At 45.7% G+C, this 26,982-nt stretch overlaps 1 protein-coding gene across 5 annotated transcripts in view; it reads right to left on the bottom strand.

Annotated features, from left to right (window-relative positions):
- The window catches only part of LOC122555728 (zinc finger protein DZIP1L-like), a 148,178-nt gene that overhangs the window by 119,283 nt on the left and 1,913 nt on the right, over positions 1-26,982 (bottom strand). For 2 of the 5 annotated variants that reach the window (XM_043701781.1, XM_043701782.1), the window contains exons 1-5: positions 20,530-20,580; positions 14,074-14,646; positions 9,462-9,546; positions 6,910-7,034; positions 812-973 (exon numbers count right to left, since the gene is read on the bottom strand). In XM_043701781.1, the coding sequence (XP_043557716.1) occupies positions 812-973; positions 6,910-7,034; positions 9,462-9,546; positions 14,074-14,646; positions 20,530-20,565 (981 nt within the window). In that variant the 5' untranslated portion in view covers positions 20,566-20,580. Of the gene's footprint in view, positions 1-811; positions 974-6,909; positions 7,035-9,461; positions 9,547-14,073; positions 14,647-20,529; positions 20,581-26,115; positions 26,178-26,300; positions 26,662-26,982 lie in introns of those variants that run through there. The other 3 variants (XM_043701783.1, XM_043701785.1, XM_043701784.1) reach the window with 3 other exon arrangements.

Genomic DNA, 26,982 nt, shown 5'->3' with positions numbered 1-26,982 from the left:
GCAGACACTGATCAACACGGGGAATACACAGACACTGACCGACGCGGGGAACACACGGACTCTGATCGACACGGGGAACACACAGACACTGATCGACATGGGGAACACACAGACACTGACCGAACACGCAGACACTCATCGACACGGGTGCACGCAGACATTGATCGATACGGGGAACACGCAGACACTGATCAACACGGGGAATACACAGACACTGACCGACGCGGGGAACACACGGACTCTGACCGACACGGGGAACACACAGACACTGACCGACACGGGGAACACGCATGCACTGACGGACACGGGGAACACACAGACACTGACCGACACAGGGAACACACAGACACTGACCGACACAGGGAACAACTGACCGACACGGGGAACACGCAGACACTGACCGACACGGGGAACACACAGACACTGACCGACACGGGGAACACACAGACACTGACCGACACGGGTAACACGCAGACACTGACCGACACGGGGAACACGCAGACACTGACCGACACGGGGAACACACAGACACTGACCGACACGGGTAACACGCAGACACTGACCGACACAGGTAACACGCAGACACTGACTGACATAGGAAACACACGGACACAGACCGACACGGGGAAACCTTCCTAACCAGGTGAGATAAGGTAGACTGAGAGGTTGTTCATGAAGATCAGAAACAGGTTATTAGCAAGGGTCAGCCAAACTAAATGATCTTTAATGACCCAGACAATGGTATATCACTGACACCACACGAAACATAGTCACTACTTCAACGGGAATCAACTGAAAGTATTTCACTCACCGCTTCAATAGACTGATTCTTCTCCGCAATATCCTGAAATTCTGCCAGGAGCTCCTGTCTTAGGCTCTCCATTTCCTGGAAAAATTTTTTCCTTTCTTCCTCCTTCCAGTTCTCAAACTCCTTTTTTACATCTTCCTCCCTCCTCCGAGAATCTTCCAATTCCTAGTTGAGATGGTGTGAATATCGGAGGTACGGTCAGTAAGTTTGCAGATGGTGTGGTGGAGAGTGAAGAAGGTCATCTCAGAGTACAACAGATGGGTCAATGGGCTGAGGAGTGGCAGATGGAGTTTAATCTAAATAAGTATGAGGTGTTGCATTTTGGTAAGGCACACCAGGGCAGGACTTATACAGTTAATGGTACGGCCCTGAGGAGTGCTGCTGAACAAAGAGACCTTGAAGTGCAGATTGATAGTTCCTTAAAAGTGGAGTTGCAGGTAGACACGATACTGAAGGCAGTGTTTGATATGCTTTCCTTTATTGATCAGTGCACTGAGTACAGGAGTTGGGAGGTCTTGTTGTGGTTGAACGGGACATTGGTGAGGCCATTTTTGGAATACTGGGTTCAATTCTGGTCTCCTTGACATAGGAAAAATGTCGTTAAAACTTGAGAGTGCAGAAAAGATTTACAACGATGTTGACAGAGCTGGGGTTTTCAGTTATGAGGACAGGATGCAGAGCTTGGGACTTTGCTCCCATACTCAGGTATCCTGTACCTAGGTACCCTGACTCTAAGATGGTGCCAAGAGGTGAAAATTACAAACTTTTCACTGCACTCATTTGAGTGCACGTTATAATAAAGACTAATTCTAATGGAGCATCAGAGGCTGAAGGGGTGACCTTTTCCTGGTTTATAAAATCATGAGGGACATAGATAGGATTTTTGTTTATTTATTCATGTGTGGGATGTAGGCTTTACTGGCATTTATTGAGCTGCATTCTTGAACTGTTGCAGTCCTCTATGAATAGGAAGGGTTTACAGGGATAATGGCCAAGTGCTGGCAAATGGGACTAGTTCAGATTGAGATATCTGGTCAGCGCAGATGAGTTGGACCGAAGGTCTGTTTCCATGCTGTATGACTCTATGAATATGGCTGTAAGTCCAAAGGGTTTGAACAGATAAATCTCCATTGGTTTTATTCAATGCTAAGTTCTTCATTGCAGGGGCTGACGGTGTTAAGAAAATATTGTGAATATCTTTATGAACTGTGAGAAAACAAAAGCTGGAACTGTTTCGATGTTTCCAGCTTTATCACAGAATCCATAGAATTCATACTCCGTGGAAACAGGCCATTTGGCCCAGAAGTCCACACCTACTCACCAAAGAGCATCCCACCCTGACCCAAACCCGTCCCCCTACCCTATCCCCATGACTCTACATTCCCCATGACTAACACATCTAATCTACATGTCCCTGGACATTATGGGCAATTTAGCATGACCAATTCACCTAACCTGCACATTGTTGTGGGAGGATACTGGAGCACCCGGAGGAAACCCATGCAGGCACAGGGGAGAACTTGCAAACTCTGCACAGACAGTGTCCCAAGGCTGGAATCGAACCCGGGTCCTCGGCACTGTGAGGCACCATGTTATTTCTTCAAACCAGAAAACTTGAAACAGAAGGTCAAAGGGGATTGTATTCACCTATGACACACATACCACTGCATCCTTATTCCACCCCCACGCCCCCCCCCCCCCTCCCACCACAAGAAAACTGGTCTTGACTTCAAACGCTTCTAGTACTAACCACCCAGAGATGCTACACTGCCCCCAAATGATGAGAGTCCTTCTCTACTTACTTGGTACACCCATTCATCTGTGCCCTAGCCTCAACGCATGCCCACGTAGCTGGAGCTGGTCCATCCTGGACAAATCTAAGAGCTCAAGACTTTCTAAACTCAAGTTTCAAATTGCCACTTCTAACCTCCATCACTGGCTTCAATAGGCAACCCAAGTACTGAACTGTACAGGCAGGCACATACTCATCCACAGCTGCCAGCAGCAGCCTTGTTGCCTCCCAGGACCTCAAGGAAATCCCCTGCCCTTTAAGCCTGCCCTGTACCAACAATGCCACTTCAGTCAACACCATCATCAGAGACACCATATTCAGGATTGTAACCAACATTAAACAAATCAAGAGCTCCTCCCAGTCTAACACTTGAAAATCGAACCATAGAATGCCTACAGTGTGGAAGCAGGTCATTCAGCCCATTGAGTCCATACTGACCTTCTGAAGGACATCCCATCCAGACCCATCCCCCTACCCTATCCCCGTAACCGCCCATTTCCCATGGCCAATCCAGCTAACCTGCACATCGTTGCACTGCGGGAGGAAACCACAACTAGAGGAGTACTCTGAGGAAACCCACGGATGCACAGGGAGAGTGCACAAGTTACACAGAGACAGTTACCCAAGGGTGGGATTGAACCCTGGTGCCTGGTGCAGTGAGATAGCAGTGCTAACCACTGAGCCACCGTGCTGCCCCAACCGTCAAACACTCCATCACCTCGGTACTGAATGGCATGTACTTATTCTCAATGCCTCGATTGCCAATTCCCCATGGCCTCTCTACACCCTACCTCTGTAACCCTTTCCAGTCCTCCACCTTTATGGGATTGCCATGCTTCCTTAACCTGATTTGTGCGTCATCCCTGATTTCCCTCCCTCCATTCCTGCTGGCCATGCCTTCAGCCTTGCAGGCAGTAAGTACTTGAGTTCCCTCCCAAAACCCTTCCCATTCAGATGCTTCTCAAACACAACCGCATCCACATCTCTCCATGATTGGTTTGGTCTTAGTTTTCCTCTCTGATTTCCACTCTATGGAGCATGGTACCATCAAGATGCTTGATACCATCTCAGGGCGTCTTTTCAGAAAGAAAATCTGCTCTTCCTATCCAGTCTGGCCTATTTGTGATCCCAGTCCCACAGTAATGTGCTTGACTCCTGACTGCTTTCTGAATGGCCCATCAAGCCACCGAGTTATATAAAATCATTACAAAGTCATTCCAAAGGAATGAAACTGAATGGATCACCAGATATCGATCTATGCACCCAAAATGACCAGAATAGAAACAGCTCTGTTGACCCTGCAAAGTCCTCCTCACTAACAACTGGAGGCTAGCACCAAACTTCAGAGAGCTGTCTCACAGACTAATCAAGCAACATGGTCGTTTTCATGGAATCATACCTTATAATGTCCTAGACATACAATCACCATCCCTGGCTATGTCCTGTCTCACCAGCAGGACAGACCCAGCAGATGTGGAGGCACAGTGGGATACAGTCAGGAGGGAGTTACTCTGGAAATCCTCAACATTGACTCCAGACTCAATGAAGTCTCATGGCTTCAGGGTTAAACATGGGCAAGGAAACCACCTGCTGATTACCATGTACCGCCCTCCCTTGGCTGATGAATCCTCCATGTTGAATAACACTAGGAGGAAGCTATGAGGGTGACAATGGCACAGAATATACTCTGGGTGGGGGTCTTCACTATCCACTACCAAGAGTGGCTCTGCAGTAGCAACACCGATCGAGCTGGTCAGGTCCTGAAGGACATAGCTGCTGGACAGGTTCTGCGGCAGGTGGTGAGGGAACCAACAAGAGGGAAAAACTTCCTTGACCTCACCTTCACCAGTCTGCTGGCTGCAGGTGCATCTGTCCACGGCAGCATCGGTAAGGGTCATTGCCCTTGACACTGTGGGGATGGATTAGATCTAGGCCCTGGGGTTCTGCCATATCCAGTCATTAATTGTGGTGGATAATTAAACAACTCACTGGAGGCAGAGGCTCCACAAATATCACCAAGCTCAACGTTGGAAGAGCCCAACACATCAGTGCAAAAGACAAGGCTGAAGGATTCACAGCAATCTTCAGCCAGAAGTGCCGAGTGGATGATCCATCTTGGCCTCCTCTAGAGGTGCCCAGCATGACACAGCCCAGTCTTCAGCCAATTCAATTCACTCGAGATCAATAGTCCCTCTAATGTTTTAATCAGTGTGCAGACGTCAGATATCCGTGTGCACCAGCAACTTCCGAAACTGGAAGTCAATGCACGGCACACGGATCACACCACTCGGCAAGCACAGGATCTTGGAAGAATCTTGGATAAGTTGTGCAGCTATTAGATTCGATTCGATTCGATTCGATTAGATTAGATTAGATTAGATTAGATTAGATTACTTACAGTGTGGAAACAGGCCCTTCGGCCCAACAAGTCCACACCGCCCCGCCGAAGCGCCACCCACCCATACCCTTACGTTTACCCCTTACCTAACACTACGGGCAATTTAGTATGGCCAATTCACCTGACCTGCACATCTTTGGACTGTGGGAGGAAACCGGAGCACCCGGAGGAAACCCACGGAGACACGGGGAGAACGTGCAAACTCCACACAGTTAGTCGCCTGAGGCGGGAATTGAACCCGGGTCTCTGGCGCTGTGAGGCAGCAGTTATAACCACTGTGCCACCGTGCCGCCCATAAATGTAGTTACACAGCCCAGAGGGAATACTGCTCCAAGTGACATCAAGAAACGGCTGAAGACACTGAATACTACAAAGGCCCAGAACATTCCAGTAACAGTGTGCAAGACTTGTGGTCCAGATTATTTATATCTACCTGACAATGTGCAAAATTGCCCAGGTATACTGTGTACACAAAAAGCAGGTCAAACCCAGCTCGGCCAATTACCGCCCCATCAGTCTACTCTTGACCATCAGTAAAGTGATGGAAGGTGTCACCAACAGTACTATTGAGCAGTACCTGTTCAGCAATAACCTGCTCAGGGACGCCCAGTTTGGGTCCCCCAGGGCCACTCAGCTCCTGACCTCATTACAGCCTTGGTTCAAACATGGACTAAGGAGATGAGTTCTGGAGGCCAAGTAAGAGTGATGGCCATTGACATCAAGGCTGCATTCGACTGAGTGTGGCAGCAAGGAGCCCTCACAAAACTGGAATCAATCAGTATCAGGATGCAAACTCTCCACTAGGTGGACTCATCCCTAGCACATAGGAAGATGACTGTGGTTGTTGGAGGTCAGTCATCTCAGCTCCAGGACATCTCTGCAGGAGTCCCCTCAGGGGAGTGTCCTCAGCCGCTTCATCGATGACCTTCGCTCCATCATAAAGTCAGAAGTGGGGAGGTTTGCCGATAATTGCACAATGCTCAGCACCATTCGCAACTCTTCAGGTCCTGAAGCAGTCCATGCTCAAATGCAACAAGATCTGGACAATATCCAGGCTTGGGCTGACAAGTGGCAAGTAACATTCATGCCACACAAATACCAAACAATGACCATCACCAATAAGAGACAATCTAATCACCGTTCTTGACATTCAATGGTGTTACTATCACTGAAACTCCCACTATCCATAGCCTGGAGGCTACCATTGACCAGAAACTCAACTGGACTCACCACATGAACACAGTGGTCACAAGAGCAGGTTAGAGGAATTGTGCAGCAGGTAACTCACTTCCTGACTCCCCAAGGCCTGTCCAAAGGCACAAGTCAGGAGTGTGATGGAATAGTCCCCACTTGCCTGGATGAGTGCAACTCCAAAAACACTCATGAAGCTTGACACCATCCAAGACAAAGCAGCCTCTTCATTGAGGCCACATCCGCAAACATTCACTCCCCCCACCACAGACACTCAGCAGTGTTTACTATCTTCAAGATACACTGCAAACATTCACCAAAGATCCTCAGACAGCATTTTCCAAACCACTTCCACCTAGAAGGACAAGGGCAGCAGATACATGGGAAAACCAGCACCTGCAAGTTTCCCTCCAAACCACTCACCACTCCTGACTCGGAAATATATGGCTGTTCCTTCACTGTCACTGGGTCATTATCTCGGAATTCCCTCTCTAATGGCATTGTGGGTCAAACCACAGCAGGTGCACTGTGGTGGTTCAAAGAGGCAGCTCACCGCCACTTTCTCAAGGGTAACGGGGACGGGCAATAAATGCTGGCCCAGCCAATGATGCCCACATTCAACAGAAGAGTAAGACCAAGTGTATGGGCAGGTTTTTATGGAGTTCCTATTATGGAGGGTCTTGTGTCAGTGCGATGAGCGTGAGGCTGCTGACCGCTGACCTGGCCACGGCGGAGAGAATCAGCCTCCCTCTCGAGCCGGAGCTGTGATTGGCTGATCTGCAGCCGCTCCCGGAGCTCCCGGATCTCATCCTCAATCTGCTCCGTCCGGTGCTTCTTCTTCCTCTCTGAAAGAAAAGCACAACAAAGGCTGAGTTGAGGGTGAAGCGAGACAATCTCAAGAGGCCACGTACCAGCAGGTCTGCCTTCACAAGAGTTTCCAGTCATTGCTCTGACTAAATCGCGTTGGGGGGCGGGGGGGGGGAAGGTGATCAGGGACGGACCGGTGACAGCTGAAGTGACGGCGGAGGGGAATGTTGATATTTGGGAGACGGAGCTTGAGAGGTTGGGGAAATAGGCCCGGAAGTGAGGAACGGCAGGAGGTGAGAGGAAGAAGCTGGAGATGGGAAACTGGACAGATGGTGGGTAACAGGGCAGGAGGGAATGGGAGGGGCTGGAATTGACAATGAGGAGGGGGAAAGAGAGAGAGAGAAGTGTGAGTGACAGTGCAGAAGAGAGGAGCATAATTGTTCAGGAAGCCAGAATCCTGGGGTCACAAGAGGAGATGTAATACTTGAGTAAGACAAAAGGGTACAGTAAAGGTGCTAGGTAAATGCAAGCTGCAGGTAATTAAATCAACCTAAAAGATTGTAGATGGCATAAGGATTCCAACTAGTTCACCAGTGCCTTTCATGGAAGGGGCCCTGAGCCCCTCCCTGAGAGGACTCCAGTTCCATAGTCTGGTGTTGCCTCTTACTGAGGTAGTTAAACACATACTTCCCAACATTTTAAGAACCAATTAAGGAAAGGGTGAGAGAGCTGTGGAAAGGTGTAGCAACAAGCCAAATCAGTTATGGAAATAATAAGCAGGAACAAAGTGCAGAATAGGCTCTCGTGGTGGCCATACCTCTGGGACAGGAGGCCCAGGTTCTAAATCCACGTCAGGGTGTGGTGATGAGTCACAACATGTCCGAACAGGTTGATTTAAAAACAAAATACAGATGCTTAAAACCCAAACAAGAACACTGTCACGGTCTCGAGGTACAGAGTAGGCCATTTTGAACTGAGGTGAGGAGAATTTGATGTGATTTATTAGTGTCACATGTATTCAGACACAGTTAATACAAAAGTATAAATCAAATCAAATTAAATCAGAATGTTCTTCACTCAGAGGGTGTGAACCTGTGGAGTTCTCTACCACAGAAGGTTATTCACTACCACAGAGGACAGATTGTTTTCAGTTGGCCTGGCTTCATCAGAATTAAGAAGGATTAGAGAGGATCTGACTGAAATGAATAGAATTCTAACAAGGCTTGAAAGACTAGATGCAGGGAGAATGCATTCGCTGGTTGGGAACTTTAGAACCAAAGGTCAGAGTGGCAGCTTACTTAGGACCAAGATGAGAAAAAAAAGTCTTCACTCTAAGTGTGGTCAACCTGTGCAATTCTATACAGGTATAGAATGCAGAGGAGGACAAGTCACTGAATAGACTTGAGAAAGAGTTTACACTTGTTTAGATATCAAGGGGATTAAGGGGCATGGGCAGAAAGAGGGAAAATGGCACTACGATAGCTATGGTCGTACTGAATGGCAGAGCAGGCTGGAAGGGCCGAATGGCCTACTCTTGCTCCAAGTTTCTAGGGTCTATGTTCAAGAGGGCTAATTACTGGATATGCTTAAGAAAGAGTTAAATAGAGTTCTCAAAGCTAAAGATGTCAATGGCTATGGGGAGCAAGCAGGAGGGAGTATGGCGATGTGTTAGAGGATTATCCATGATCTGTTGAACGGTGGAATGGGCCAAATGGTCTACTTCTGCTCGAGAGGTTTCTAACAGAGAATGCTAAGGACAGCTCCTGAAACGTTCGCTGGCCAATAGCGCTACAAGTCAGGGCATTGAGTATAGCAGTTGGGAAGTTATGTTATAGTGCTACAAGATGTTGGTGAAGCTGCCCTTGGAGTACTGTGTTCAGTTTTGGTCACCTTACTATAGGAAGAATGTTATTAAACTGGAAAGAGTGCAGAAGGAAGATGTTACCAGGAATCAACAATCTGAATTATAGGGAGAGGTTGGTCAAGTTCGGACATTTTTCTTTAGAGCGTAGGAGACTGAGGGGGGGGACCTTATAGAGGTCTATAAGATCATAAGAGGCATGGGTAGGGTGAATGCACTCAGTCTTTTTCTCAAGGTTGGGGAATCATGATCTAAAGGGCATCAGTTTAAGGTTAGAGGAGTAAATATAAAAGGGACACTAAGGGGCAACATTTTTACACAGAGGGTGGTACACACGTGGAATGAGTGCCAGTTGAAGTGGTTGAGGCAGGTACATTAACAACATTTATAAGGTACTGAGACAAATAAATGGATAGGAAAGGTTTAGGAGGATATGGGCCAAGTGCAGGGAAATAGGGTTAGCATGGACAGACATTTTGGTCGGCAGGGACCAGTTTGGGCCAAAGGGCCTGTCTCTAAGTGAGGTTCCGCGGCTTCCAGCACATTCCTTTCTGGTTTCAGGTCCTGAGTGGAAAGGTGAGAAGGACCTCTCTCTCTCTCTTACCAGCCTCAGTAATCTCTGGGTGCCGACGCTCAACATGTCCCTGGAGGAAGGAGTAGTTCAGGAATGCCTTGTCACAAAACTGGCACTGTAAGGAAAAGAAAATAAAATTAATGGCAGAAAAAGGGTGAGTAACCCACAACCCAATGAAACAAGCAGACTTTACCTGACATGCTTCAACAATCACAAGACAGATAATTACAGTGGTGAACTTTCCATTATTAACACACAGTGCGAGTCAAATATCCTCAGCTCCTGTACATCAATGCACTGCTTTCTGTATGCTCACCGATGTATCTCAGTCTCAGAAGAAGATGTACAAAGTAGCTCATTCTTGGGCCAGCTATTTCATACACTTCCCAAGTATGAATACCAATGTTGTGACAAGCTGGAATGATCTAGTTCCTGTAGGTGTATACACAGAGTGGAACAGCGGACATCATCTGTGGAGTGTGTAACGCAAATCAGTTCAGCCACAAATAAACAGGCCCCTTTTTGGAGTTCCAAAGGCCTTGAACCACAGTGTGGGAGTCATACATTTACAGAGACGTGAATGCTCTTTAATGGTGAATAGGGTCTGTGTTTAACTGTCATGATGCTAAGTTAATTACATCCCCAACCCTTTACAAATGAAAAGAAACGCTGTTGCGGATGAAAGAACACATGCCATTGGAATGCATGTGATGAGAAAAACTACCTGTTCCTACAGTTTCAATAAACTTCAGTGTTGACATTTCCACAAGAATTGTTCTTTTTTAACAGTTTAGCTTATTATGAATGCTTGAGAGAGTTTCAAATGTCTGTTCACATTTTAATTGACAGTTTTAAGAGGATATTAAAGGATGATTTGTCTTTGATGGGATTATAGAATACAATTGTTCTTTATAACTGGTCAATCATTTGAGGGAATTTAAAATGTTCGAATGCGTTTCACGAAAGTGGGGCTTTTTTTAAACGTGCATTGATAGCTTGAAATTTTTTTTCATCTCCATATGATTCCTGATGTCTGCCTATCGGATGCTGGGTGACAGGCTGTGGGGATGAGAACTGATATAGAAAATCATGCAAGTGGGTGGTGGCATGCAGGGACACTGAGGTAGGAGGTGGCATATTGGGGACATGGAAAGTCTGAGATTACATGGGGAGTGTGTGGAGGGGTAATGGCTAGTGGGCACAACAGCCCTTCAGAAAACTAGAGTGCAGTCTCAAAGAATCAAGGCAGATTTTATAACCAGCCATCCCAATACTGACCCACTTCCAAACTGCCTCCTGGCAGAACGCAATCCCTGGGGCAGAATATGAAGGTGGGTCTGCCATGTCAGGAAAAGTCCCAACTTGAGCGAGCCATTCAATAGGGAAAATGCAGCCTTAAGACTTGGACTGAGATTGCCTCAACTCACTTCATGTGACACCTTGGAATCTGAATTTATTTTTAGAAACCCACCTTGTGCCTTCAAGGGTTAATTTGGTTAAATGATTTGATTCACATCTTTTAGAACTTCCCTTCATCAAGGTGAGCTCAGACTTGATAAGACAGAATAAATGTTATTTTCCTTTTACATTCCTGCGATGTATCCTGAAGAGTGCTCAGGCAAAGAGCTTTACTGTGCCCTATTCTTCCAGCAATACTTGCACCTTAACAGAATTAACTCGTGCATTTTTGAATGAACTACTTGCCCTTAATTACATGCCTTACAACAATAAGGATATCCCTGTTTGTTTATTGGTCCAAATCTTCCGAATAACCTCACGACCCCTGCGTCTGACACTGATCACATAAACACACTACCCACATGGAATAATTCCACATTATGCAGAAAGCCACGCAGTTTAGAGGGGGGCAGATCCCTTTTCAATGACACTCACTGCCATAAGGTAAGGTTATTGTCCAGTGTGGTAGTTAAGGCGGGGGGGGGAGTTACAGTCATTGAGTTGTACTACATGGAAACAGACCCTTCCATCCAACTATCTATGCCAACCAGATATCATAAATAAACCTACTCTCATTTGACAGCACTTGGCCCATATCCCTCCAAACCTTTCTTATTCATATACCCATCCAGATGCCTTTTAAATGTTGTAATTGTACCAGCCTTCACCACATCCTCTGGCAGCTCATTCCATATACACAACACCCTCTGCGTGAAAAAGTTACCACTTAGGTCTCTTTTAAATCTTTCCCCTCTCACCCTAAACCTTATGCTTTCTAGTTGTGGACTCCCCTACCTTGGGAAAAAAGACTCTGTCCATTTATCCCATCCATGCCCCACATGATTTGATAAACCTCCATAGGATCACCCCTCAGCCTCCGACGCTCCAGAGAAAACAGCCCCAGCCTATTCAGCCTCTCCCTGTAGTTCAAATCCTCCAACTCTGGCAACATCCTTGTAAATCTTTTCTGAACCCTTTCAAACTTAACAACATCTTTCATAGAGCAGGGAGTTCAGAATATAAAGCAGCATTCCAAAAGTGGCCTAATCAATGTCCTGTACAGCCACAGCATGACCTCCCAACTCCTATACTCAATGCACTGATCAATAAAGGCAAGCATACCAAACACCTTCTTAATTACCCTATTTACCTGCGACTCCATCTTCAAGAACTATGAACCTGCACCCCAAGATCAATTGTTCAGCAGCACTCCCTAAGACCTTCCCATTAATTGTATAAGTCCGGCCCTGATTTGCCTTACTAAAATGCAACACCTCACATTTATCTAAATTAAACTCCGTCTATCGCTCCTCAGTTATCAGCCCATCTGATCAAGGTCCCCTCATACACTGAGATAACCTTCTTCACTGTCCACTACATCACTTATTTTGGTGTCATCTGCAAACTTACGAACCATTCCTCCTGCTTTCACATCCAAATCATTTACATACATGACAAACAGCAGTGGACCAGTGATTCAGTTTTGAACCAGAAGACAGACTCAGAGTTTTCGAACATTTCTTGGGCAGCTATCCAGGTGAGTACCACAGTCTTGTCTGAAGACTCGAACCTTAGCTGAGAATCAAAGACTTTTTCAGACAGACCTGGGGAATGTCCCATCAGAAATTAAAGCTCCTCAGGCAATTCCCAGAGTCGGTGCATCGGGAATTCCTCGGGGACCTACATCTGCTCTCCACGATCCAGACACTGGTGGACTTGGGCGAGTGTTTGTACCAGATGTGTTCTGCACTCACACCACTACAATCGCCAGCCTCACTCAGCATCTTGATATTCCGAGGTATTGACAACTGACCATAAATTCCCTGGTCTGGGAATTCCCTATGATGGTACAAAATGGTGTTTCAGAGAGGTGGACATTGAGAGGCAAAGCAGCTGGGATTAGTAGAATCCTATTTGCTGCAGAGCCCTCCTTCCCTGACACTCCTGTTTTTTTTTAATTTTATTAAACAATTCACAGTTTACAAAACAATTAACATTAACAGCTGTATACAGAGAAACAGCAATTTTACAGGGGAGAGGAATGGCAAAGCCAGGCCCCAAACCCTAACATTCAACCAGTTTTCAGGGAAATGAGGAACTTCAAATCCCGACACTCCTGTTTTTATCTGTCAGCCACAGCTCCCTGATTGGACCAGATTAACAGCCCCAATCGGGGAAATCATATTCTATGAGGTCCACCTGTCTGATCTTGTTACAATCCTTGCAACGGTATCCACCTCTACCACCTCCTCTGGGGGCTCTTCCAATACACACACCACCCTCTATGAAAAAGTTGTCCCTCAGGTTTCTTTTAAATCTTTTCCCTCTTACCTTAAACCTATGCCCTAAAGTTTTGGACTCCCCTTTCCTAGGAAAAAGACTTTAGCTATTCAAGTTATCAATGCTCCTCATGATTTTATAAAGTTCTATAAGGTCACCCTTCAGCCTCCAATGCTCTAGGGAAAAAGCCCCAGCCAATTCAGAATCTCTCCTTATAACTCAAAACTTCCAGTCTTGGTAACATCTTTGTAAATCTTCTCTGTCCCCTTTACAGTTTAATAAAATCCTTCCTATAGCAAGGCATCCAGAATTGCACACAGTACTCCACAAGTGGCCTCACCAATGTCTTGTACAACTGTAACATGATGTCCCAACTCCTGTACTCAATGTTCTGATCAATGAAGGCAAGTGTGCCAAATGCCTTCTTCACCCCATATCAGACACGGGAGAATGTGCAAACTCCACACAGACAATCACTAGAACCGAACCTGGGTCCCTGATGCTGTGCTAACCACTGAGCCATCATGCCGCCCTACTGGTGTCACTTAGCATCAGCAAACCAGCCACCCCACCAACTCAGCTAACCTACCTTCTCCAAGCAGAAATGGCCTCCATTTCTTCGTCAAACAACCTAGAGACAAGTTTCTGCATAATACATGACAGTGTTTTTCAGCTGGCTGCCATCTTGGAATCCGAAGAGACAGAAGACCGTTATAAAGCCCTGCACCTCCTTTCTGTTACTATGTACGTTATGAGATTCTCACAAACTTTGATTATGTGCTCATAGGGATGGAATTCAAAGGATGATGGATAGGTATCGTGATTAAACAGTTTTCCAACCCTCTGTCTCTCGCACACATATAATCAAACCCACCCTTCGCAGTTGGCGCTGAGGTAGAGATACCTTGTGATAGTTATTGGCTCCTGCCTGCACAAGGAGCTGAAGAGTCGTGATCATCTTCTTCCGCCGTCGGCTTTCCTCCTTCACAGCCTTCAGCTCCTCCGCCTGCTTGACCATTTCCTGCTTGCTCTTCTCCAGTTCTTCAGTCAGAGTCTGCAGCTGCTCCTCCAGTGCCTGGATGCTGCTGGTGAAGAGCTCCTGAGAGTGCAGCAGATACTCTGTGTTCAGCTGGGCCAGCTTGAACACCTTCAGCAGGACCGGGTCCACGGCGTTCTGGCACCACTGGCACCTCTCGGAGTCCAGGTTGCAAAAGGTCACGCTCATGATGTTCTCCTGGAGGGTGGCAACGTCCAGTTCTCTGGCCACCCTGTCCACATCGATGGCGCTGAATCGCCTCCAGTCCACACCTTCGTGCCTTGACCGGAATTTGAAAGCAGTGCCCAGCGACAATGCTCCAAAGCCCATCCCTGTTCCTGTGTACACGCCCTGCGGTGCTATCATGAACTCTGCCACTCGGCAATGCTGCGGTCTCTCCCAGTGAAATTGCGGGGGATAATAAACGTTGCTGAGAAAAGGCTACAAGAGAGGGAGGAAACGACACACAGTCAGAGGAGCCAACTTTTGTTTCAAACAGCAGTCTCCACACAGATTTAACCCTCAACCCTCCCCTCCCCCGAGCAGACCCGATACACCAACTCAACCCCCTCAGTTAACCCAAGAAATATTCAAGGCATCTTTTGTTCCTCCCATCCCTTCTTCCCTCCCATAGTCCCACTATAAGTAGTGTACAGCAGAGTTAGTTTTAACCAATAGCATCTTATAAACCAACACTCTCAACAAACCGGCAAACATTATGTACCACAAATACTGCAAAGTTTACTCTCATATTTGTCCAACAATTATAGTTATTTTTACTTTATTTACCTCAGTATAAATTTACTTGTTGTTCAATTGAATGACCACAAAAAATATTGACCCAAACCCAGGTTACTGTTGAGATGTTGTTGTGTACAATCATTTTTACTCGAATTAACTTTGTTCTGGGTTTAAGTTTTAGCCTGAAGACATTGTCTGCAGATCGTATCTTTGATGATTTGTGAATTCCTAAAGCATTGTTTATGTCTTGAGTCTTCAACGGAACACGTAAGCAATTCCCGAGTTTAATTCAGCTGAACAGGCATTGAAACGCACACCGCATGCTTGCCATCTAGCCAACTGAGCTAACCAGCTGCCCTGAAATAATTATACTCTGTCGGGATTTACTCATTCCATTTGTATTGATAACTATGTACTCATCAGCACAATGTCTATGCAAAGTTAAATGATAATGTTTTGCAATGGGATTTGCTGCTTCACTGAAAGCTCAGTTACATTATCAATCTTGTTAGGGTTTTTTTAGGTAATTTATCCTCAAATACCACACCCTACCACGAGTAGTCAGTTGAGGTTGTGAGTGAGAACGCTCTCTTCCAGTAAGTTTTATTTAAGACAAAGTTGCTTTATTATTTAAGTAATTTATGCTGTAAATACAGTAGAACAATGATGTGTACAACCCAGCATTCTGTTTATACATTGATTACGTGGACCTCTTGATCAACCAGAACACGCCTGGTCCTATAGTTATCAGAAAATAAAAAGTTTCCTGGGTAAAGAATCAACTTCAACCAAATATTAGATACAGCACTACACAGCCTCCTCTATTTGCGATGTTTTGTACATCAATCCCACAGCAACTCAGAGGAGGGAACATTGAATCGCAAGAGGTGCTGTCTTTACAGTTGAATTTCGGGCCTATCTGCCTCAAGTGGACGCTAGAGATCCAATAGTGCCATTTTGAAGAGCAAGGAAATTGTCCTTGCTGTCCTGGACAATACTGTGATATCAAAGAGTTAACTTGCTCTGCTGACCTGCAGGAAATTGGATGTCCCGAGGCTAGGGTGGGATGTCTCTGATTTGCAGGTCGATTGTAAGGAAATCTCATTCCCATCTCTCAGCATTCAATGCCATTTGCATGGCCATTTCCTCGTTACTCAGAAGCCAGTTTACATTGTCATCTCCTACTATTTACATTTTCATCCCCTATTCAGAAATCAATAAGAATATTAGAGCTGGAATTTGACTACTCCCCTACAGTTACAAAAAAAAATTGATTTGCAACAGATTTGACCAGGAAGGAATGATTTGTATTGCATTGTTCCTGGAGGTGAGGTGGTCACTGCATTGTATCTTGAATGGCATGCGACTGTGAGGGAGTAACTGGGGGTTGTTTTGTGGGCATTACGAACTGTGAGGTAAAGATTTTGTATAAAGGAAGGACTGTTTATTTTGTTCAGAGAGCTTCCCTGGACACGCCTCACAAGCATGGCGAAGAATATTCAGGGTTGCTCCAAAGCTTGTACTGTACTGTGCTTAATAAATTGTGCTTGTTCACAGAAGTTGGCATGTTGCAGTTGGATCAAGTATGTAAGGATCTCAGGAAAAAGAATTCAACAATGCTACACCCTGATTAGCATCACTAAAATAGGGCATTTTCTTATTACTGCGTGGGAGCTTGCTGTGTACAAACTGATCGTCAGGTTGCTCACATTACAGCAGTCACTACACATCAAAACATGACTTAATTGGCTTTTAGAGCACTTTAAAATGGTTGTGAAAGGCACTATATAAATGCAAGTCATTTGTTTTCAGAACAGGCACAATGAAAGGTACACCCTGATTTCAGATCCCTCCAGACAGATTCAGTGAGTATTATGGAATCTGTGGTTGGTAATTCTCTATTCTGACTGGCACATTCTGCAATTATAGAGTCAGAAAGATATACAGCATAGTAACAGACCTTTTGCATGAAGACTATCTTTGCTGTTGGCAGTAACTTCATCACAAAGGCACCCTCTCTGCTGTCTCACTTGTGCCATAGCTGGCAACAAGCCTAAGTATTCCAGAAGGGAAGATCAACCACCCCTCACCCCTGACACCACTCTCATTGGTTTGCATGTGCATGATTTGTTTTACTGGCAAGTCTACCTTCCAGAATACCATGCTCATGGCTGATCCCTCATCATCAGCCTCACCTGGAGAAGGACATGATTCATAGATTCTGCAAGTAGCTCAATGGTTAGCACATTTACCTCACAGCGCCAGGGACCTGGGTTTGATTCCAGCCTCAGCTAACAGTCTGTGTGGACTTTGCATATTTGCCACTTGACTGCATGGGGTTTTTTTCCCACAGTCCAAAGGTGTGCAGGGTAGGTGGGCTGTCCCATAATATCCAGGGTTAGGTGTGTTAGCCATGGAAAATGTGGGGTTATGAGTATAGGGCTGGGAGCTCGGTTGGATGGGCTACTCTTTGATGCAGACAGGATGGGCCAAATGGCCTCTTTGGTCCTGTAGGGATTTTATTCTATGATTCTCCTATTGTACCCACACTTTGTTTCCTCTGACAAGCTCACTCAGATGTTACTCTTGATCTGTTCAACATCATCCTTACCTCAGTTCTTCAAAGCTCATCTCTGTCACAGTTTGTTCACTGTCCCCACTGTTATTCTATACTTTTGTCTTTTCATATTCTGAACACTGAATAATATAAGCTTCTGGACGCACCTCCCTTGTCTGGCCAGAGAGACCACTTTCAACAATAAGGTATCTCTAGGCTCCTCACAATGAAGTCCTCCTGGTATCTCCTGGGCAGTGAGCACAGTCTCAGCCTCCTCAATGACAAGCTACCTCCTCCTCAATCCTCAACACTCCTCTGCATGTCAAAGCACAAACAGCTCCCCAGTCCACATTCATAGCTGGAGTTTAGAAGAATGAGAGGTGACCTTATTGAAACACACAAGATTCTCAGGGGACTTGACGGGGTAGATGTAGAGAGGCCATCTCCCCTTGTGGAAGAGTCAAGGGTCAGAGGGCTTAGTCTCAGATTTAAGACAGAGATAAAAACAATGACTGCAGATGCTGGAAACCAGATTCTGGATTAGTGGTGCTGGAAGAGCACAGCAGTTCAGGCAGCATCCGACGAGCAGCAAAATCGACGTTTCGGGCAAAAGCCCTTCATCAGTACATTCTTCTTCCAGGCGTCTGGTGGTGAGGGGGCGGCGGTGGTGGAGGCCCAGGACCTCCATGTCCTCGGCAGAGTGGGAGGTGGAGTTGAAATGTTGGGCCACGGGGCGGTTTGGTTGATTGGTGCGAGTGTCCCGGAGATGTTCCCTAAAGCGCTCTGCTAGGAGGCGCCCAGTCTCCCCAATGTAGAGGAGACCGCATCGGGAGCAACGGATACAATAAATGATATTAGATTTAAGACAGAGATGCAGAGGAATTTCTTCTCTCAGAGGGTTGTGGATCTGTGGAATTAATTACCACAGAGGGCTGTTGAGACTACACCATTATGAATAATTTAGGTTGAGATAGATTTTAAATGAATCAAGGGTTACAGGAGTAAGGCAGAGAAGTGGAGTTGAGGATTATCAGATTGGCCATAATCTCATTGAATACTGCAATGCACTCAATGAGCTGAAAGACCTACTTCTGCACCTACGTCTTACAGTATAATGACATTATCCATACATGTCTACATATACAGTGGACAACACTCTCACTAGCTCTGGCTCATCTAAACTGACAGAATATTTCCTCATTCACAACTCGATCACTCCTAATCTGTCCAACAGCACCTCTCTCCAGATGCTTTCTTTCAGCCATGCTAAGCTAAATTACCCTATTGACTGAGTTGAGCCATACTATGTGTACATCACCCATTCCCCAAGCTGGCCCCAAACCCACTGCCAAAGCCCCTACCAATCCCTCCAACTACAAGTACTTCCTCTCTCTTTCCCTCTTCACCAGCCTCCCACACTCCATCATACGGACATGCAACGCCTCCGAAATTCCTTCATCCGCATCATCCTATGACATGTCGCCCTGCGCTAGTCAAGCTTCACTGTATCTCTGCCCAACAACAAATGAAAGCTCTGCTCCCATCTGCCAGTGGCTCCATATCTCAATGGTCCCAGCCCCAACTACTACAAACTCCACACTGCACCAAATATCCATCTTTTACCATCCCCTACCCTTCAGTTGGAGGGACATAGTGGTCCAGAATGTGGTAGGTGACTCAATAAAAATCTGGATAGGCAGGTTATCCCAGAATGTGGGGTCATTTTCCCTGAACCACAGTGCTCCCCAATCCACAGCAGAAGTTTCCTGGAAATTCACATCTTTGACGATAAATCAACTTCCCCTTTATAGAATTGTAGAAACACGCCATTCAGCCCATTGAGTCAACACCAACCTTTCAAACAGCATCCCACCACACTCACCCCACCCCCTTAACCCATGACTAATCCACCTAGCCTACACATCCCTTGTTACTACAGGCAAGCATGGCCAATCCAACTACTTGCACGTCTTTGGACTGTGAGAGGAAACCACAGCACCCGGAGGAAACCCACGCAGACACGAGGAGAATGTGTATGTGGAGTTTGCACTGTCGTCTGAAGCTGGAATCAAACCTGGATCCCTGGTGCTGTGAGGCAGCAACGCTGACCACTTAGCCACCATGCCAAAGTGGCCTTCGTGAAGCATTTTGCTCTGTTAAATACTATATCAAGTCGATCAAGTGCATTTGAGATTCATGGAACTCCCCAAGGCTCAGAAGGGAAGCTGCAGTTTGAAGGAGAAAACCTGTTAAGTCACTTCCTATACTGCTGCAAAGATCTGAACACAGACACTCAAGTGTAAACAAGTCAGATATCCTCAGTACATGTACAGACAAATACCAAGCAGCACCATGAGCTCTTCCACATTACACACAACCTGCTCCTACCAAAATGACAAGGAAAAGAGAGAATGAAAGGGGGAATGAGAGAAATTCACAGAGAACCAGAGAGAAAGATAGACAGAGAGGGAAAGAGAGGAGAAGATATTTGATACATTGAGATGGTGTTGGGAGGGAAAAGAAGGTGCTGGGAGAGGGGATAGCTGCCAAGAGTAGGGCTGGAGGTGCCAAGAATGAGGAGGAGAGAGTCTGAGAGAAAAAGAAAGCAAGAGAGTGTGTAGCATAGGCTAGCAGATATGTGAGTCAGTTATACTCCCGCGGGGAATGGGATACAGGGAAGGTGGGTTACAAAAATGCTTTGTAGGCCTTTTGCTAGCATTATCATATAAAAATTACTTAACACTCCTCATATAAATTTACAATGTCATTTATTTTATAGAAGACAAACCTAAAGGTGGCACTTGGCCAGTCTCCTGCACTGTGCAAGAAAGTACATGCAATCTGAAATTACAGAATAACTCCTGACAATCATCCAAGCCCCCCGATAATAATATTGCTGTGCTGCAACAGTTTATATTTGCTGTTGTTTTGCAAATTCAAAACAGCTTGTTAAAACAGCTTGCCTGTAAGAGGGTCACTGCACCCAAAACTTTAACTCTATTTTCTCGTCACGGAAACTAACAGACCTGTTGAGGTTTCCATGCAATTTCTGTCTTCAGCATCCAGGTTTTCTTTTCATTTCACTTGTTAAATGCAGATCTTTTGATCTTTCTTAAACTCTCAACATTTGCCTGTAACTGTGTTTTTGTTTTTGCTGCTGTTTACCTATTATTTACTTATCTACGCTACTTAACTCTGTGATCTGCCTGTATTGCCCGCAAGGCAAAGCCTTTCACTGTGCCTCAGTGCACATGACAATAAATAAATTCAATTCAATTCAGTTCTGTTAACCAGTCTGAACAAAGGGGGCAATGGTGAGGAGGGTCTACACTAGACACAGCTATCATAGAAAAACAGCACAAGGTTCCTAATCTCTTCGTCTCAGCTGGAATTTTCCCAGCATTTCTGGGCTTCTACCTTGTTAATATCATTCCCAAGTATTTTTGGAAAGTATCCGCGGTTCGTGACAAGGTACTCAAGGTGGAAGTTGTTGTCCCACGGAGCAGCCTTCCAATGATGTCCCAGAGCTGCACATCACTGAGTGTAAATAGCACAGTGTAGGTAGAGTTGGACTACATTACACTGTACTACACTACAGTTAACTAGAATTCTGGAAGATTCATATAAATGCATGGATATGAACACACAGAGAAGATACGCTTATATTTTGTAACTGTAAGAACAGAGCCAGGTATAGCTGTGATAATCACACAAAGGAATATTTAGAATTAATATCTAATAGATAGTGTTACTATTAAGTTGAAGCCTGAAGATAGTTCTTGACTTTACCTTCCGCACACCCAGTGTGTCTCAAACCCAAATTGTCTGTGACATGGTGGGTGGCACAGTGGTTAGCACTGCTGCCTCACAGCGCTGGAGACCCAGGTTCAATTCCCGCCTCAGGCGACTGACTGTGTAGAGTTTGCACGTTCTCCCCATGTCTGTGTGGGTTTCCTCCGGTTTCCTCCCACAGTCCAAAGATGTGCAGGTCAGGTGAATTGGCCATGCTAAATTGCCCGTAGTGTTAGGTAAGGGGTAAATGTAGGGGCATGGGTGGGTTGCGCTTCGGCGGGTCGGTGTGGACATGTTGGGCCAAAGGGCCTGTTTCCACACTGTAATGTAATCTAATCAAACCACATGATAAAGAGATTTCCAAAGGAAAAACATGATATTATGAGAAGTTACTAGGCAAATGTGAAATCTTTTACTTTCTATTATATTTCAATTGTCACAGCTTTAAAATTGCACATATGTCTACATGATAGGCTGTGATTACCCAATCACAAGATGACAACAAAGAAAACCAATCAAATCAATCAAAAGCAAGAAAAGTGAGAATGAAAATTACCAATTAGATATAGGCACCAACTCAAAGGAATAAAATATAACTAAATTACAAATGTATGTTTAACTCCTATAATGTTTTACTTGGAGTAAATTCTCACCCTCTTCAGGCCTACACCTGTGTTGACAGCCTGGAGCTCAAGTTTTATTAAAGGCCAAACAAGGGATTTAACTCAGGGCGGCAGAGTGGCTCAGTGGTCAGCACTGCTGCCTCACAGCACCAGGGAGTTGGGTTTGATCCCAGCCTCACGCGACTGCCTGTAGAGTTTGCACATTCTCCCCGTGTCTGCGTGGGTTTCCTCCGGGTGCTCCAGTTTCTACCCGCAGTCCAAAGATGTGCAAGTCAGGTGAATAGGCCATGCTAAATTGCCCATAATGTTCAGGGATGTGTGGGTTAGATGCACTAAGTAAGGGGTAAATGTTGAGTGGGGGAATGGGTTTGGGTGGGATGGTCTTCAGAGAGCCGGTGTGGACTTGTTGGGCCGAAGGGCCTGTTTCCACACTGTAAGGATTCTATAATTCATAACTACACTGCAGACTCTCAGACTGCACGGTTTCAATGCATGGGTATCTTGGTACACCTTAAAGCTGCCACCTCCCCTCAGTCCAATAGCATGCAGGACACAACTTATAAGCAGCAAGTCAAGGATTATTCATCTATGTCCAGCTTGGCTGGCAATCATTCAAAATCATTCTGTTCCTTTTTCATCTTTTTTGATTGGATGTGCACATCGAATCATCTAATTCAAAATCAGCTATAGTGAGAGTTGTTGGTGTTCTGTCAGTGGGTCATTGATCACTCGAACATTGTCAACCGCATAGACCTGGAGATCCAATAATGTTGATATATATCAATATCCACAACCTTGGGATGAGCAAACACGCCAAGTACCACTCTATTCAGAAGCAGTTTCAAGGGAGAGTAGTTAGCATTAAATAGCCATGGATTCACAAAGTTCCATGAAGTATCACTTTAGGATTTTTGACATGTCTCATAATGCAGAGCGGTACGAGATTTTACTGTAACATGTAATTTCCACCGGTGACTTGATTAGTGGATCCTGAAATGATGTTTCCTCTCATGGGTAAGGTAAGAACAAGCAGACACAGTTTAAGAATAAGCGGTCGCCCTTTTGAGACGGAGATCAGGAGAATTGTATTTCTCTCAGAAGACTGTTTGTCTGTGGAATTCTCTTCCTCAGAAATTTGTGTACGCTGGATCACTGAATTTATTCGAGGCAGAGTTAGGTAGAGTTTTGATAGTCAAGGGGATCGGGGGCCATGAGGAAGGGGGTGGAACGCACAGGAAGGTGATGATCAGTCATGATCTTATAGAATGGTGGAGTAGGGTTGAAGGGACGAATAGCCTAGCCCTGCTCCTCATTCCAATGTTCCTACGTTCCTATGACTCTACGGCACACACTACACAAGTCACAATTAATTCTTGAGTCCTTACCATTCTTTTTATAGGCTGGGTCCAGGTCCAAAACTGCAGCAAACAACAAATATTCCCTCTGTGCAGCTATGTTGTATCAGTTGCTACCGAGTGCTTGGAAACAACTGACCAAACAACATGCCAAGGCACACAAGACTACCGTTTGTCTTAGAACAATCGCACAGGACAAATGCAACTAACACTGCTGCAATATGCATGAAAGTACGTGCTCAAGAAACTAAATTTAAACTAAAAGACTAAGTGACCATTTATAAAGCTATAGATGCACTACCCTCTTAGTATAGAACTGATAGGTTAATGAAAACTGACATAAGATCATTACCACCCTTTAAACCTCAGTCTCCACTCTCCTTGAAGTGACACATTGCAAGGGCTCGCTACAAACCGCTTTATTTTTTATACACCTGTAGGTTAGGTTTAGAAGCCGAAACAATTGCGGGACAACTTGCACAGAGTCAGAAAGCCTCCACAGATTTTTTTTAAATTGTTGGGTGGGACCCAGATGCAAAAGTCCCAGGTTGATTTCCAACAGATCCAATTTTCCCTGTGTCAGGACAGGGGTGTGCAACATGATTTGCGCAAGTGACAAACCCAAACTCAACAGGGACATATTCAGTTCAAAACATCACGTTATGGCAGTTTCAAGAGCCTTAAACCAATGCTAGGAGTCCTGAATGGACTGAATAGACAGAAACACTCTTGAGGAGGTGGACAAAGTCTGTTTAAGTGTCAGTTTGTCCTTTGATATTTAAACTTGAAAAAAAGACTTGCGCTATCAGTGAGAGTTAAAAAAATAGTCTGCTAGACTGCTTTGATTGGCAGGTCATCTGGTATAGGTTAGAACAAAACACTTTCCCACAGTTTCTCTGTTCATATTTCCCATGTTTTTGTGTTGTCAGTGCTTGACTGAGTTTCAAAAGCCAAAACAACACAAATCAGTGAGAGATTGAGTTCATAGTTTGACTAGCAGTTTAAAGATGGTATTAAAGGATTAGCTGTAAAAAAGATTGAGGGTATTTGACTGTCTGAAGATCCTTTTTCTCTTCAAATGGACCCCAAGGTCTGCCTTTCCTGGGTGAATTACTATGGGAATGCATGGGACATTATGAAGCCATATGGGGACTGGCAAGGTCCGGACTTGGCATGGATGTAACATGGGGCTTTGATGGGGCAAGGGGAAGGCAGGAAATGAATTGGTATTGAGTAGGTGGCATGTAGGTAGCATGAGAGAATGGGGGAGATGGTGGTGGGAGCAGATGTGAAAGGAATGTAAGAGGGCTACAGCTTCTAAAGCTAGATCCCAGAGATCAAAGATGGACTTTCTAAACGATCTCTCTGGACATTCACCCATCCCAAAGGCCAACTACTCTCTACTTCCAGAGTTAGTGAGCCCAATTCTATCAGTCATCATCTCTCTGGAGACAGAATTTAGGAATAATGGGCCCTTCAAACACATTCCAGGTTTGTCAAGGTAGGAAATTTCCCCAACTCGAGCCACCAGTCATAAAAATCTAGTCAAGGTAACCATAACCATATAAAAATGTTCCAGGTAGCACCAGGATTGACTGAGTCCAAAAAAAAACAGATCGATGGTTGATATAATGAAGGCGTTTAAAAGCACATAGTCTTACAATGAAGGGGGCCATTCAGCCTATCGAATCTGTGCCAGCTTTTTGGAAGGCCTATCCAATTAGTCCCCTTGCAACCCTTTACCTTGTGAGTCCATTCCCAATTGCCTTTTGCAAGTTGAACCAATTTTGCAGTGCAGTGGAGTGGCTGATATGGTGGGTTTGCTGTGAGAAATGTTATAGTCCTCCCCTCCTCTGACACTGTTGTTGACTCTAGAGCGAGGAAATACAGAAGATAATGTTGCCTTCAAACAGTCCTATAGTCAGGGAAGTACCAAGCCTCTGTGTTGGCAACATGTGAGGAGAATGGAGCCGTGGACCACTGAGTGTCCCTTCTTCCCATTCCCCTCAGGAGGTATGTGTGTGACTTAGTGCCAGAAAACAGAAGGAAGTTTTAATAATTATCCTTCCATGGGATATGGGCACATCCTTAATTGCCCTTGAAATGAGTGGCCATTTCACAACACAGTTAAGAATCAGCCATGCTACTTTATAGCCAGACTCACATGTTCCCCTACCCTGATGCAAGCTGCAAGATTCCTGGTGCCCTGTTGGCAATACAAATGGCATGGGTGCCCTTTAGAATATAGAACAGTGCAGCACAGGCCCTTCAGCCTTCGATGTTGTGCCAGCCTGTTATCCTACCCTAAGATCAAACTGACCTACATACCCTTCATTGTACTATCATCCACGTACCTAGCCAAGAATCGTTTCAATGTCCCTACATGCCTGTACACAATGTGGCAGGCATGCCACTCTCTGAGTTAACTTAGCCACCCCTCCGCCACAGCCCATCACATCTGACTGTACTGCCATCGCTGGCAGTGAATTCCACGCACCCACCACTCTCTGTGGGGGGCATTCTGAATGGGAAAGGTTGTCCTGTGGTGGATTCCTCCAACAAGGAGCCTATCCCTCTTCCAGAACCAATTCCATCGCCAACTGTGAACTCACAACTCCACAACCTACTCCAAACACACCACCTTCAAGCAACCTCAGGAAAATAAACAACCGATACCCTCTTCCTAGAAATGAGCAGAGTGTTCAGGGCAGCTCTGGCACAGTCTGACAAGGGTAGGGCAAGAATCTGGAAAGCAACAACCATTGCTCTGATCTGCAGCAATGAGTTCGCATTAAAAGAAGCTGAGGAACCCAATCTCACACACAAACACGCATGTACTCACTGAGATGCAGTATCAGTTTCTGTTGCCATAGTGATAAAGCTCCTGCAAACTGACACTCCAACCTGGAGGCAGACATGATATGAAGGAAGTCGCCAAATAGGAGGTGGAAGATACCAGAAACATTTACACAGGGGGAGAAAACAGAAAAAAGACAAGAGATTCAGGAGGAGGAACATAGTACAAACCTTTCACTAAAATCTGTGACGGTGTGACAGAACAGGAAGAGACTGAGAGACACAAGCCTGTGCTGAATACAAACAGTGCCAAGGCCAGACGCTGTTTACCCCAATCGCTATAGTTACCCTGCACTTCAATAAGTTAACACCCACCTATCACTCTACCTGTACAGTACAAAGAGCTGCCTGAAAATGCACAGCTCAGCCACACACACCTCTGGTCCAGTACCTGTCTGGCCCAAAGACAAGTTATCTCTGACTAGCGACTGTACACAATGTGGCAGGCATGCCATCTCTCTGAGTTAACTTAGCCACCCCTCCGCCACAGCCCATCACTCTGACATCCCCAATACCACCATGACGTCCCAGCCCACCCTACCCCCATCCAAGGGTGGACAGAACAGCGGTCATCTGTTCAGGTTCTCCAAAGTGGTGGAGGGATTTCAGGTTTCTGTTTCTCAAACACCCACCCACAACCCCTCTCTTATACCAGGAACTGAAACCAGTGGAGTCATTCTCCACCGGCCGGGCCCAGCCTAAGGAGAACCAAGCAAAGATAGAGAGAATGCGGCAGGAGCCCGAGAGGAAATCAGAGGGGCCAAGGGAAGAGAAGGGGGAAATCGGAGGGAGAGAAGGGGAAATCGGAGGGAGAGAAGGGGAAATCGGAGGGGGAGATGGGGAAATCGGAGGG

Source organism: Chiloscyllium plagiosum, chromosome 13, assembly GCF_004010195.1.
Source record: "Chiloscyllium plagiosum isolate BGI_BamShark_2017 chromosome 13, ASM401019v2, whole genome shotgun sequence".
Taxonomy (NCBI): domain Eukaryota; kingdom Metazoa; phylum Chordata; class Chondrichthyes; order Orectolobiformes; family Hemiscylliidae; genus Chiloscyllium; species Chiloscyllium plagiosum.
This window is presented reverse-complemented; position numbering and strand designations above follow the sequence as displayed.